At 33.9% G+C, this 12,948-nt stretch overlaps 1 protein-coding gene across 2 annotated transcripts in view; it reads right to left on the reverse strand.

The window, feature by feature from the left end:
- SLC27A6 (solute carrier family 27 member 6) overlaps window positions 1-12,948 on the reverse strand; it is a 38,438-nt gene that overhangs the window by 3,644 nt on the left and 21,846 nt on the right. The window contains exons 5-9 of one of the 2 annotated variants that reach the window (XM_051777429.1): window positions 11,179-11,370; window positions 5,178-5,268; window positions 3,404-3,602; window positions 2,740-2,837; window positions 611-741 (exon numbers count right to left, since the gene is read on the reverse strand). In XM_051777429.1, coding sequence (XP_051633389.1) covers window positions 611-741; window positions 2,740-2,837; window positions 3,404-3,602; window positions 5,178-5,268; window positions 11,179-11,370 — 711 coding nt within the window. Of the gene's footprint in view, window positions 1-610; window positions 742-2,739; window positions 2,838-3,403; window positions 3,603-5,177; window positions 5,269-11,178; window positions 11,374-12,948 lie in introns of both variants that reach the window. The other variant, XM_051777428.1, reaches the window with a different exon arrangement.

Below are 12,948 nucleotides of genomic sequence, written 5' to 3' on the forward strand. Positions count from 1 at the left end.
TTCATATTTTTAACTCTTTGGGGAAGGGAGTATTTTTTTCCCCAAACTGGACAGTTACTAGAGGGAAGTAGTACAGAAATAGGGATGACTGATGATTACCGTGGTGACGACGATAACATACATTTTTAATTCACCTTTTCAATTTACCTAGTATCTTTTCTTTTAACATTTGTCGTTAGCTTACACAGAAAATAGCATTTGTTTTATTGTGCATGATCAATGTCTCCTGCTTTAGCTGTACTTCTTTATTCTCTATATTCTATTGAATAAAATGGATTTTAGATTATTTTCTCCTGATGCAATTTTTCACATTTTTTAATCTGGATCTCTTTGTTTTACAATGCTCATGATTCTAATCTCCCTAAATCCTTTTGTATGATCTCCGTCCTTCCTCATTTGTACAATTTCTCCTGTTTAAACATAATCTGCAAATTTATTGACTTTTTGTGTAATCCCTTTCCCAGAACTCCATTAATGAAGACAGAGAATAGGACTGGGTCTAAAACTGGGTTAAGTGATACATGAACAAGCAGTTTCTGTTATTCACTTAGCCATTTCTGCATTTAAATGATGTAGATGTTTGTATGTACAATGCAATAATGCAGCTTACCTGGACTCTTAAGAAAAGGGGACAAGCATAACTCGGTAGATAAGTCACTACTTGCTTATACGTTTGCTCCAGGTCTAATGATGTATTCTGCTTTAAAATAACAGAGGCCATTCCTGCTTTTCCTTCATGATCTGGGGAAAAAGAAGTGAGATGAGAATTTTGAGAAATGAACGAAGTTGACATTTTAGGGATGAACCTTACAAAAAAATACTGTAGCGCACTAGCAAACTGGCAGTCACGTTTCACCTTCTGAGTTTCAATAAAGATGCAAGATTGCATTCATATTTTATGTAGTATTACACATATTTGGAGATCATTCAGGTGATCAATTAAGCAATAATGCTGTAAATGAGTGTGGTGGGTAAGAGCAAATGGAGTCCCATGCTTGATATTAATCAATAAAGGGGGATAAACGTCAACACCATTCCTCTCTCAGAAACAAGAGTGATGAGCCTCTTTCCTGGATTAACCAATTATGCTTCAGTTTTAGTCTCTCTCTCTCTTGCCACTATCTTTTCATAAAACTGTAGATCTGCAGATTGTTAACAGAGAGAGAGAGATTAAAAGTTCTTAATTGTTTGTCTGGAAAGAGAGAGCACTTTGTGTCTTTCGGAAAGAAAAAAAATCGATAAAATATAAAAGCAATCAACTTTAGCAGTCAAAACTAACTGCACACTTTAACTATCAGCTAGCAGTAACAGCAGAGATGTTCTGCCTTATCTTTGTTTTGATTTGGTTGGTTGGTTGCTAATACTACAAAATCTGTAATGAAACTTGGTTTGTTTATCTTTTAAGTGCAATTATCAAGACACTCACATAAACTGTGTAGGTAAACAGATAAATATTGTACAGGAAATGAGCAGCTCTCATATTTTGGAGTCTGGTTTTCAGACAGCCTTCTTTACTACAATCTTTCTTGTTGTATGGCTTTAAAATACAAGTAAATTACACCTTCTTCACATTTTGAACTCCTTGTGTTTACCCATGCCAACAACCAAACATCCAGCCAGCTTCTCACTCCCTTCTCCCATGGGATGGGAAGGCAGCAGAAGGGAAAGCAAGACGTGGCTATCAAGATAATGGCAGTTTAATAGGGAAAGCAAGAGTTACAGGCACAAGCAAAGCAAAACCAGGACATCATTCAACGTTTCTCATCATCAGGCAGATGTCCTGCTACTTCCTATAGGGCAGGGCCTCACTCAGGGCATACAGTGGCTGTTTGGGAAGACAAATGCCACAGCCACAAATATCCACTTCCTTTCCTCCAGTTTTTATAACGAAGCACGGCATTGTATGATATGGAATATCCTTTTGGTTAGTTTCAGCCCACTCTCCCATTTACATCTGCTCCCAAAAGTCCTTGCCAATCCCTAGTATACTTGCTGCAGGCAGAAAGCCTGGTACAATGCAAGTTTTGGTCAGTGATAGCCAGGCACTGGTGAGTTATCAACACTGTTTTAGCCACCAGTGCAAAGCACAGCACCATACAGACTCCTATACAGAAACTTATTTTTATGCCAACAAAAACCTAGTATTCATTTTTTAAAAAGATTTAACATGAATAAGAATCGAGCCCATAAGATCTCATGAAAAATAACAAAACAAAACAATCATTATTAAAAATAAATTAATGGGTTTTTTTCTTAATAATTTATTTACTTTACTCTTTGTATTCTTTTTCACTTTGTCCTTGGTTTTGTAATATTAATTGTTTACAGTTATTTTATGAGGCTAAGTGAAAGTTGAAATAAGACAGAATAATGTCGTCATACATTTTCCTTTAGAGTTACTTTATTCTTACCTTGTTGACATTTTATTTGGACACATGGATGTCTGGATTTTCCACAGATGTGAATTTAATAAATCTTAAATTTAGGTTATGTAGCTCTCACAAATTCATGCATGATAGCTTTTCAAAAATACACATAACTGCATACAAATAAAAATGCATGATTCACTGGCTCATTCACAATCTGGTGGTATTTCATTACCTGCATTTACACTTTAACTAGGTATTAAACAGATGACTCAACCAAAAGTGATTCATGGGTTTAAAATATGAAATCAAAATATGAAATCATAACTCCAACTAACCTAGGAGAAGAAACACATACAACTAAAGCTTTTACCTGGCACAGGCACACCGTACACATTTGCTTCTTGTATGAAGTCCAGCATCACAAGGACATCAGAAACTTCTGTAGTTGCAACGTTCTCCCCTTTCCATCTAAAATGTGAAAAAAATAATCCCGTGGAAACATATGGACACCTCCTCTTTAAAAAGCATTAACTTTAGTAGAAGCTCCATTCATTTCAGACTAACACCACCTTGGATTTTTCACACTTGTCACATTGTTGTATTGATCTGATCACCAGATCATGTTGCAATTCAAATGTTACTGGGTATTAGAACCACTATACCGGACATCGAAAGTTTAAAACAACTGTTTCCAAAATTTTTACATGTATTTAAATGTATCATCTCTACTATTTGATACGTTTTTCTCCACATCAGTATCCAACTTGCTTGGTCACAGCAAAACCATCACTAGTTATATGCTTATGGAAAGGAGTGTCCAAAGAGCTGGAAGTCCTACAAAACCTTCTGAAAATGAGCTATTCAAATACAGAGAAACACTTGTGACCAAATTAAGCCCCTATCATCCACTTCAGGATCATTATAAACTACATCACAATATAATAAACTGAACACTTGTGGTCAAAAACAAATATAAAAGTATTATTCTATTCTGTATATTTTTAATGAAATGTGAAAAGAAACAATAATTATACCTGAAGGTATCTCCAATCCTGTCCCAAAAATATAGAAAATTGTCATGATCTTGAACCATTAGATCTCCAGTATTAAAATAAAGATCTCCCTTCTTAAATACATCACAGAGTAATTTCTTTTCTGTGTGTCTCTTATTGCCAGCGTAACCAAAGAAGGGGTTCTTCGCATTGACTTTGGAAATGAGAAGACCAGCCTCACCTATACGGAGAAGTTAAAAGAATACAAACCTAAGGTATCACTGGAAATTTCCTGTATTTAACATTAATATTACTTACAGTATTGTTCACTGAAATTCTGAGTCATTTGTACTTCTTCCTAGCGACTCATCAGTTTTCTCCCAGAACTGTCACCTATCAATTGTAAGCTCACTAATAGGTTTATTGTCCTCCCAAAGTGCACAATTCAAGTTGATATTATGTCTCACTCCTCACATCTTACTGAGTTTCCAAAGATGAGTCTCAGCTTCATCAGCTTCCTACTGAAAAACTAGTGTTAATAAAAAGTAGGTGCTCAACCCAGACATTAAGTCCCTATTTAGTCTCCTTTCAGAAGTTCTGAGAACACTTCTTTAAAATATTCATTAAAGTGATAAAGCATCATCATTTTACTTTTTGGAGTAAAATATGAAAGTTTTAATACAATTTTTTTTTCCTAAAAAAATAAAGAGAGACAGGGAAAGGAATATCCTATTAGGCATGTAGTGTATCAAGGTACTAGTTTGCTGAAAGTGGAATAATTGTAGGAAATAACCTTTTGGGAGCAAGTTGTGAAGAGTAAAGCTTGAGAGTTACATTACTTTGTATCAGAGACAAAAAATGAAAATATAAAAAAAAAATGCTTCTGGAAATATGCATAACTTTTAAGACTTCTTCCTCATAAAATACCTGTGCCTGTTTTCCAAAAATTGGTAGTGGTTAAAGCAGAAGTATTTAGTTCACTGGCAGTGTCACTGCAGCCGTGGTGCTCTGAAGACACAGGGCATGGGTGAGACAAAGACTATAGACAGAGATAATGCTTTTTATTAGTCTGAGTGGTATGTGTTCCCTTAACAGCTCAGTCTGACATCCCTAGAGAATAAATTCCTATAAAATTTCATGTTTCAGGGACTCATTTTCTTCTTCTTTGAAAAATCTGCTTCAACTCCCTGTTAAAACTGTCTGCCTGACCTTTAATAAGACTTCTTCTTGCTTCAGTTTCAGCTATTACCTTCCTATAGTTCAAGAGATGCTTCAGTATCTAATAAACACTTTGGAAAATGGTATAACCATGACGTATCATATATTTGATAAGCGTTTTGAAGACATCTATAATCAAATAATTTTGTTGTTATTTTGCCTTTTTTTTTTTTTTAATTTTTAAGCTGAATCACATCACTTAGTCAGAAACAATCTCTCATCGAAAACATTTGCTCTAATCCACCAGTGTTTCCTGTAGATCTCTTTGGCAACCATCTCCCTGTGCTAAACTCCTTTTAAAAACACAGATGTCACTATCTACGTATTCAAAGATAATAATATCATACCATCACTTTTGAACATCACTGTTCTCTGAATGTATCCAAAGACCTCCTGGGTTCTTCTGGTATCAGCACTGGTATGTTTAATGATGTTTTGTCTTAGATCAAAAATCATATTGCTTTTATTTTCAGAGCAAAGAGTAATAGTTGTTGTTGGCATATTGCATTAACATGATAGCAAGACTCCTTTAAAAATTCTCTGGAGTGCTTCTATTAAAATCAATAGGCCATAATATCCTGTTAATATAAACACTTACCTTTCTTAACTTTTTCACACCAACCATGCTTATTTCTAATTGGTTCATCTTTTTGGAAATCATACTTGATTAAATCAAATGGGAAAAAAAGCTAAAAAAGGGAAAAAGTCATCGGTTATTTATCTACACAGTGACATCTGGTGGCAGCAAATATAAGCTGGGAAACCTGTACTCCAGTCTTCCTCATCTAAAAGGAGAACGCAGTTTCATTTAAAACTAAAAATACTCTGTATGTAAACTTACGCCATTTCCTGGAGTTAAGCAAAATCAAAAACATTTTTATAAATGAAGACAAGAACTGTCCTTTTGTCAATTTTCTTACAAGTAAGTTATGGGATCCACATTATCAGTGGAAAAGCCTACACTAGTCAGGATAATAGACGCGTATCTGGTACTTAAGTGACTTTTAGTGGTGGTGACTGATATGTTTTTGGGATCCTCTGGCACTGAAAACAGCTGGCAAAGCAAAGGCCTAAATCTCCTCACAAAGGGAAACCTGCTTCCCACTGGGCTTTACCCTTGCTTAGCTAGCCTCAGTTCTTCCCTCTTGCTTTCTCAGGCAGGTGTATAGTGGTGGAAAGTGAACACCAGCAGAAGGATTTATACTCCTGTGGCTCCAAGGAAGCTGAAGGAGAGGACAAGATACTCTAATCAAAACCAGAAATCGCAATTGGGGTTTTTTTTCCTCAAATATACGGCATTTGACTCTTATTTTGCTTCATTTTTTCTACTGTGATAAAAATACAAGCTGGATCTTTAAGAGACACTGACTGATACCATATGCTTGATACTATTTGGACCACTGTGTTTGCAGTTATTATTCTAAGGAAATAGTTTGCCCAGTTTGGGATTCTGTTTTCCTTTTTCATAAAGGAATGTATCAGCAACATTTAACACCTAGTCAAACCAAAGGTATGTAATTATCTTCTCCTGGAGAAATCTTGGTCACCAGGGAAACAATTTTATAAAACATATGAATATACACCTGCACTCTTCACAATAAAGAAATGCAGTATAATTTAAGGACAGTTTTATGAAAGTGAATGAAGTAAAGGGTAGGATGCTAAAACATAAATATCTTTGCTTTTCTGCAACTAATTCGGAAGAAGAGTTGCATATTTGCTTTACCCTAATTTGAAATGTTGTTGTAACTATATCAAATACTTTTGTTTTCAAGAAAGTCTGAATAAATAGCAACTTGAATCAAACATTAATCCCACAAATTCAGTCTCATCTGGAAAAAATTGTTTCTCTGAGTCTTTTCAATGTGTTTTCCTTCCAGTCTAAGCCTGAATCAAAAAGATATTTTTAACAGTTGATCAAAGGAAAAAGGTCATAGCTTGCAAAATAAAGTAATGATTCAAGAATGGGACACAATTTCCATGAAGTGAATGGTAATTTTTTTAATTAACCTCAGACTATAGGCATTTACCAAAGCCAAGAATCTGAGAACCAGAAAGTTTGCCTCGATTAGAAAATAGTTGTGTTATCCTCGAGGATCAGAATAAGAGTAATTTTTCTCTTAGGATCTTTTCTTATGGATGCCTACATTTAAATGCTGCTCTTTTTTGCTTTCCTTTTTTTTTACATTGACATTACTTTAATACATTTCATATGACAGGCCAAATGCAATGAATAATATAAATAATAAAAGTGAAATTGTATAAAATGAAGTGTTATTTTGTTTTTGTGTTTTATTAGAATAGCTTAAGATAATGTATCATACAGAATAGTATGTTGACAAGATACAGCAATTGAGCTCTGAAGGAATAAAGAATTATTTTAAGTTGCTATAAACACTTAGAAACTGTAATTTATTATCTAAGATCATCTAAAAACTGTTAAGACTTTTACTATATATGACTATACTGTGTTGATGTATACAACTTTCAGTGCCTACAACTTTAGAGTATTAACTAGGCCTATTCCAGTTAGGTGTTCAAAATAATACTTGTGCAAATACATAATTAAAAGAAAATACCATGTATTGTATTAGATATGCATAATGAGTTCATATAAACTCTGTGCAAACAACTGTGTCTGTGCAAAGGTCTTTTCCAAGCTAAATCATTCTATGATTCTAAGCTTGCTTTTCATATTAAATATCAGAAAATGAAAGCTCCACTGTAAAGTATTTAGTCTGGGCACAGACTTACATTTGGTTCACCTCATTATTTAAAATTTAATAGGGAAGAAGACCTGAGCTGTTGAAGCATTACCATATTATTTTCACAGACTACTGCATGCAATATTCATCATTTTAATCTCCATTTTACTGCCTGAAGCACCACATAAATGTAGCAAACAAAAAGCATAATTTAGCTAGCGGAAATTTAAAATGAGTTAATCTGCAACATTATTGTCTATTACTGTGCTGTCTGGATGTAACCTAATAACAGCTTTCTCCCCCTCCTTTTTTTTTTTTTTTAATTGACTGGAAATATGTGAGTTTAAATAATGATTTGAAAATAATTTTGAAATTCCTAAAGCTTCAATTTACAGTGAATGCTCACAGAGCCTTTTTCAGAAAATAAAGATCACAAGCTACTGCTGTTTATTACTTACTTGTTTTAGAGATTAAATATTGTTGAATTCTCTGGAAGAATATCTGTTTATAAAACAAAGCATTACGTGTACTAGATTTAGTTTCAAGCATCTTTAAAAACTGAAATTTAAGAAAAAAAATTCTGGAGCATAATATCTTAGAGATGTTTTTTAAAATATACTTGTAATGCCTTATGTATGCTGTAAAGAGTGGATCCATATGTCCCCCACATAGTTTTGTTAGCCAATGTAAACAAAAGCAAGGAAAAAACCCTTTTAAGTTATGATTGATATTAACTGAATCGCCACATATAATATGTATTGTAATACACTTGTAGTACCTTAGACTATTTTAGCTCAGAACTAGTCAAAAGAGCAGAAACATTAATTTTCATTGGCCAAAGCACTTAGGAGCTGCCAGTGCTTAGATTCACACCTGCCAATATTCTTGCTGTGAATCCAGTTTTCCAGGGTCTTAAAAATTTTTTTAAAGCTAACTTTGTTTACATTTAAACTAAACAGTAAACATTTAAACAAAAAAGTATCTCTTCTGCCACTTCTATGACTGCATGAAGAAATTGCATGATACTAGTTCTGCACTGCTGTGGGAAAGACATTTTATATGCTGAAGTTATTTAAAATTTGTTATAAGATTTAAATGTTTCTCAGCTCAAAGCTGATTTTGATCTATAGAGTTTTGAATAAGAGATTTAGGTTGCTGTGATAGTTTGAATATGCTTAAGTTAATGAAAAATTACATTTACAAATACAGTTTATTACTACTTTTTTTTTTACATGCTGATATTCAGGTGTACTTGGCGTGGTTTATTTTTAGCCCTTCTTGTAAGCTTCCTCAGATCTCATTAATCCCAAGCTCCCTTGTTGTCTGCCATCACTCAGAATTTATTTTAGTATAAGAAAGAGATTTATATATACATGTGATGGACATGACTGAGGGTCTTAGATATTTTTTCCATACCACATTTTTAAAAGTACACATATAAGGTATGTCATACATAACAAAATTGATTAATATTAACTAAATATGTCAGACGTTAAGATTAAACTGTAGTTTATTACTTTATGATGTTAATCTAGGCACTATCTTCTTTGCAAAACATTTTAAGTTTTGCAAGATAAAAAGCTACTCAGAGGCTTCTACTTTTCTTTTTGCTGACTCTATATAAACATTGATTTATTCATATACCAAGGGAAGCTTTCAAGCACATGAACCAATCCCTCTTATATAAAGAACATAGTGTGAAAATAAACAAGTGCAAACAAGAGCACTGCTTCTAGTATAAACACAGTGACTTATTGGATGTCTGGCAACTGCTATAGCATTCATCTCTCTTCTTATTAACTTATGTCTCTCAATTTTTTTATGAAAATAAAAGTGTTCTGTAGAACCTTAATTTTATCACATTTACTTGTCCCCAACCTTTGGCAGTAAAAGAAGGAGAACAGCTACACTTCAGAATGCATTGTTTAATAATCTGCAACTCATAAAATGTATTTAACAAAAAACACAAATGCCTTGAATAGGTAAAAACTAACTTACCTGTAGCATCAAAATACATATTTAGTTTGTGTCACGTGAAAAACCCACATACTACTTGATTAAAAATACAGATAATTAAATAAATATATAGGTAGTTTCAAGTCTAATCCTTTATCTGCTGTAACCTTTACATGGTATTTCCAAAAGGGTAATGACTTATGACAAAACTCTGCCAAAAGTTCTGCAATACCAAAAACAAGTTTACTCAGGTTTGGAACATAACAAATTTCATAATAATATAAGACATGTGATTTAGAAAACTCTGAAACAAAAATTAACATCAACTCTAAGTTTCCTGGCTCACCTACTACTCCCTAAATTCCAGACTCCTGATTTCCTGTAGTGGATCTGTACCCTGCTAGAGATACCCATCAGCATCAGAGGGCCACCATGCATGCTACAGAGCATGTGGGGCAGAGAGTCAGTGGAGTCATCTGCTTAAATTCCTGAGCTCTCAATGGTTTCTGAAAAATCCACTAGCTCCTGTGGTGCTTTTCTGAGTGTTTCCATGTTCCTCCCTGCAGTCTGAGTTCCCAGACCAGAAGTGAAGAATTCCTCTGGCCCCAGCTCGTGAAGCAGCCTGTGGTGATTGTCGTGTGGTGATGCTGTAGTGAAGTTGTGGACCCTGAAACATAGGCTGCCTAGGAACCTATCTGCACATCTCGAGAAGATACCTCTGATGTATTTACAAACAATGCTTTTACAATATTCTCTGAAAATAATGTTGTCAGGACATTTTGCTATCAGTTCTCCTCAGGAGCACAAACGTCACTTAAGTCAGCAGGACTTGTATATATGGATAGGTATCTCAGTCAATTTAAAATTCTAGGCAATGCATGTAGTACTATCCATTTCAAGAAGAGTAAAAACTGGCATAAACAACAACAAAATGTAGTCTCCTTGCAAAAAGCCTTGCTAAATATTCTTTCATATTATTAGCTAAAGCTTGGGACACACATTACTTAGGGACTTCTCAAACCATTTAAAAGATTGTACTAATGGGACCAAAACCAAAAAAATCTATCTGTGAACTTCAAGTTGAAATAATTTCTGCATTTATTCAGAGGGATGAAGGAAAAGTCACCATGTGTAGTATAAATAATACATAATCCTTCTCTCCAAGACATATGAGTGCTGTTTTCAAGGCTAATGAAATACAGAAGGGCTTTTTTTTCTAGTTTTAGTACCCTAGTGTACTAAATGTGTTTAGTACACCAAACACATTTAGCAGATGGTAAATGAAGGGGCACAGCATTTTAAAATGTATAATCTTGGCGACTATGTCACAATTACTCAATAATATATGTATTGTATTATCTTTGACATTTCCATGTAATGATACAGCATAGATGTAGTTTGAGTTACTTGTTTTTAATGACACCTAGGTATAAAATATCTATTAAAGTTATATCTATATGCTACTGTATTTTAATTACTATTATTTTCCAATTATGACAAATATTTACATAGCAATATGGAATATAAATATTCTATCTGAAAACATCTTTAAATATAATCTGTAGAAAAACAAGTCAGAATAGGACATTTGTACGCTTATTTTACATGTGATGAGTTCTTAGGTACTGAAACAAATTCAACTTTCTCTTTTGTCCTCTAATGTGGTAGAGATTTGAAATTGTACTTGGAACCTACTCAGAACTGTCAGAAGAGACCAAGGCCTTTTTGACCCTGGTGAACTCTAAGAAAAGATGTTACTGCTGAAAATATAACTGGGGTAGGCACCCAGATATTATGGAGAGTCGACTAAACTTGCAATGACTGTCTTAAAAAATTTACCTTGGATTTATGACTGTAGTCCCATGTCCCAGCATCAAACTGAGAAATGCAATTTTTCAGCACTACTTTTAACCAAGTAAAATGTAAATAAAGAGTCACCTTATAAAAGAAATTGGTGCGTCCAACAGATCCAATTTTTCCGGTGTGGTTCATGAAACAAATGTTTCCTTCAGTAGCACCATAAAACTCACAGATCTTAACAGCACCAAATCTGTCTAAAAATTCCCTCCATACATCATTTCTTACTCCATTTCCAACTGCTAGTCGGACTTTGTGATTTTTTTCTCCTTCCTTCTGTAAAAAAAAAACAAACAAAAAGAAATAAAATTAAAATATAGTATACTGATAACTGCATTTAATTGTTGCATGTGTTGTGGGGAAAGTGTACCTTCTTTAAAATACATCAAGTATAAACAACAAAAAGAAAAGAAAACAACAACCAAGAAGTTAAATAAAGCTGGCATGGCTGGCATACAGCTACAACATAGCAAGCTGCAATCAAAAACCTATTATCTCGTTGAGCAAACAAATTATTTCCTGAATAATGGCTACAATGATTTATATAAATGCTTCCACATTTTCAAAAATTGTCTTGTCTCAGTCTATTTCTACCCAGAGGAATTAGAAAACTGGGAAGAACAGAGAAAGGCAGGAATTATTTCTGTCGTGGGATTAAAGTCAGAAGAGATGAATAGTTACTTTCTTCTGTCTTCAGACTGATTATGAGAAACAATCAGATTTCACACACTTGTTCCTTCCCACACATTGTGTATGAGTCATCTTCTGTATTTTTTTCAATATTAAGACTTGCAAAATTTTGTTCTGTGTTACTGGGAATACATTTCCTAGTGATCTTGAGACTTTTTGTCAGCTCCCATGTTTATCACAACAAACATAACAGAATGCATCCAGTTCAGTAGAATGCTCTAATTTTATTAATACATTTCCAAACATTCAGATTGCATGGACCACCTTTAAAATACAATCAGATTTAAGATGAAGTACCAGAAGGCAAAACATCTAAACTATTGCTTTGGTTTGTTTGGGGTTTTTTTATTTACACCTATTTTAAAATAAGACTCCCTTTGTAATTATTGCAAGTGGCAATACAGAATGCTCTAGAAGTGAGATGGCACAAAATAAATATAGGTACAGTTTGTTACCACACAGCTTTAGAACTGCATAGCACTCTGGTACTGCATCACTGTCTGTATATAGCTCTATCTATGTACACTTATGTATATATGTATGCAAACACCCCTCTGTATACAAATGCACACATATGCACATATTCACATTCTTTACACATATATGTTTCTATAGATATATACATGTTCACATATATATATATCACAGAAAAGACTTGCTATTTTCTATTCTTCTATTTCTAGTTTCCCTCCCCTCCCCGACTCTAGTCCAGTATGAATTAGTTATGTCTCTATAGTAAAAATCCATTTTAGCATCTTTAATCTCACACAGAAGCACAGCTAATTATTTTTGTGAAGAGATCTGGTCAGCTGAGTGAAACAGGAATCTTTTAAGTATTTTGGCTGTTAAAAGCAGTAACGTTTCTGAGTACACAGACAATCCTCAGAGGATTTTGTCTTGGACAAATCAAATTTTTCAAGAGAATGTAAATTTTGACTTCTATAACAAAAACTAGAGGCACAAAGACCAACAGAAAAAATCACAAAGACCAACTAAGTTTTTTTCTTTCCTCTTCAAAACCAGTAACTCACAGAAAGAGAAACAATTTCTTTGTTGAACTTCAGAATCTTCCTTCTGCAAAGTAAGTCCTCTTGCTGGAATTCAGCAAAGAATGTACCTATTTCACTAGGTGCAGATAGCTGTTGGCACGTTACAATCTGA

The sequence above is a fragment of the Manacus candei genome, unplaced genomic scaffold, assembly GCF_025592945.1.
Source record: "Manacus candei isolate 608988 ecotype Guabito, Panama unplaced genomic scaffold, ASM2559294v1 h1tg000010l, whole genome shotgun sequence".
Taxonomy (NCBI): Eukaryota; Metazoa; Chordata; class Aves; order Passeriformes; family Pipridae; genus Manacus; species Manacus candei.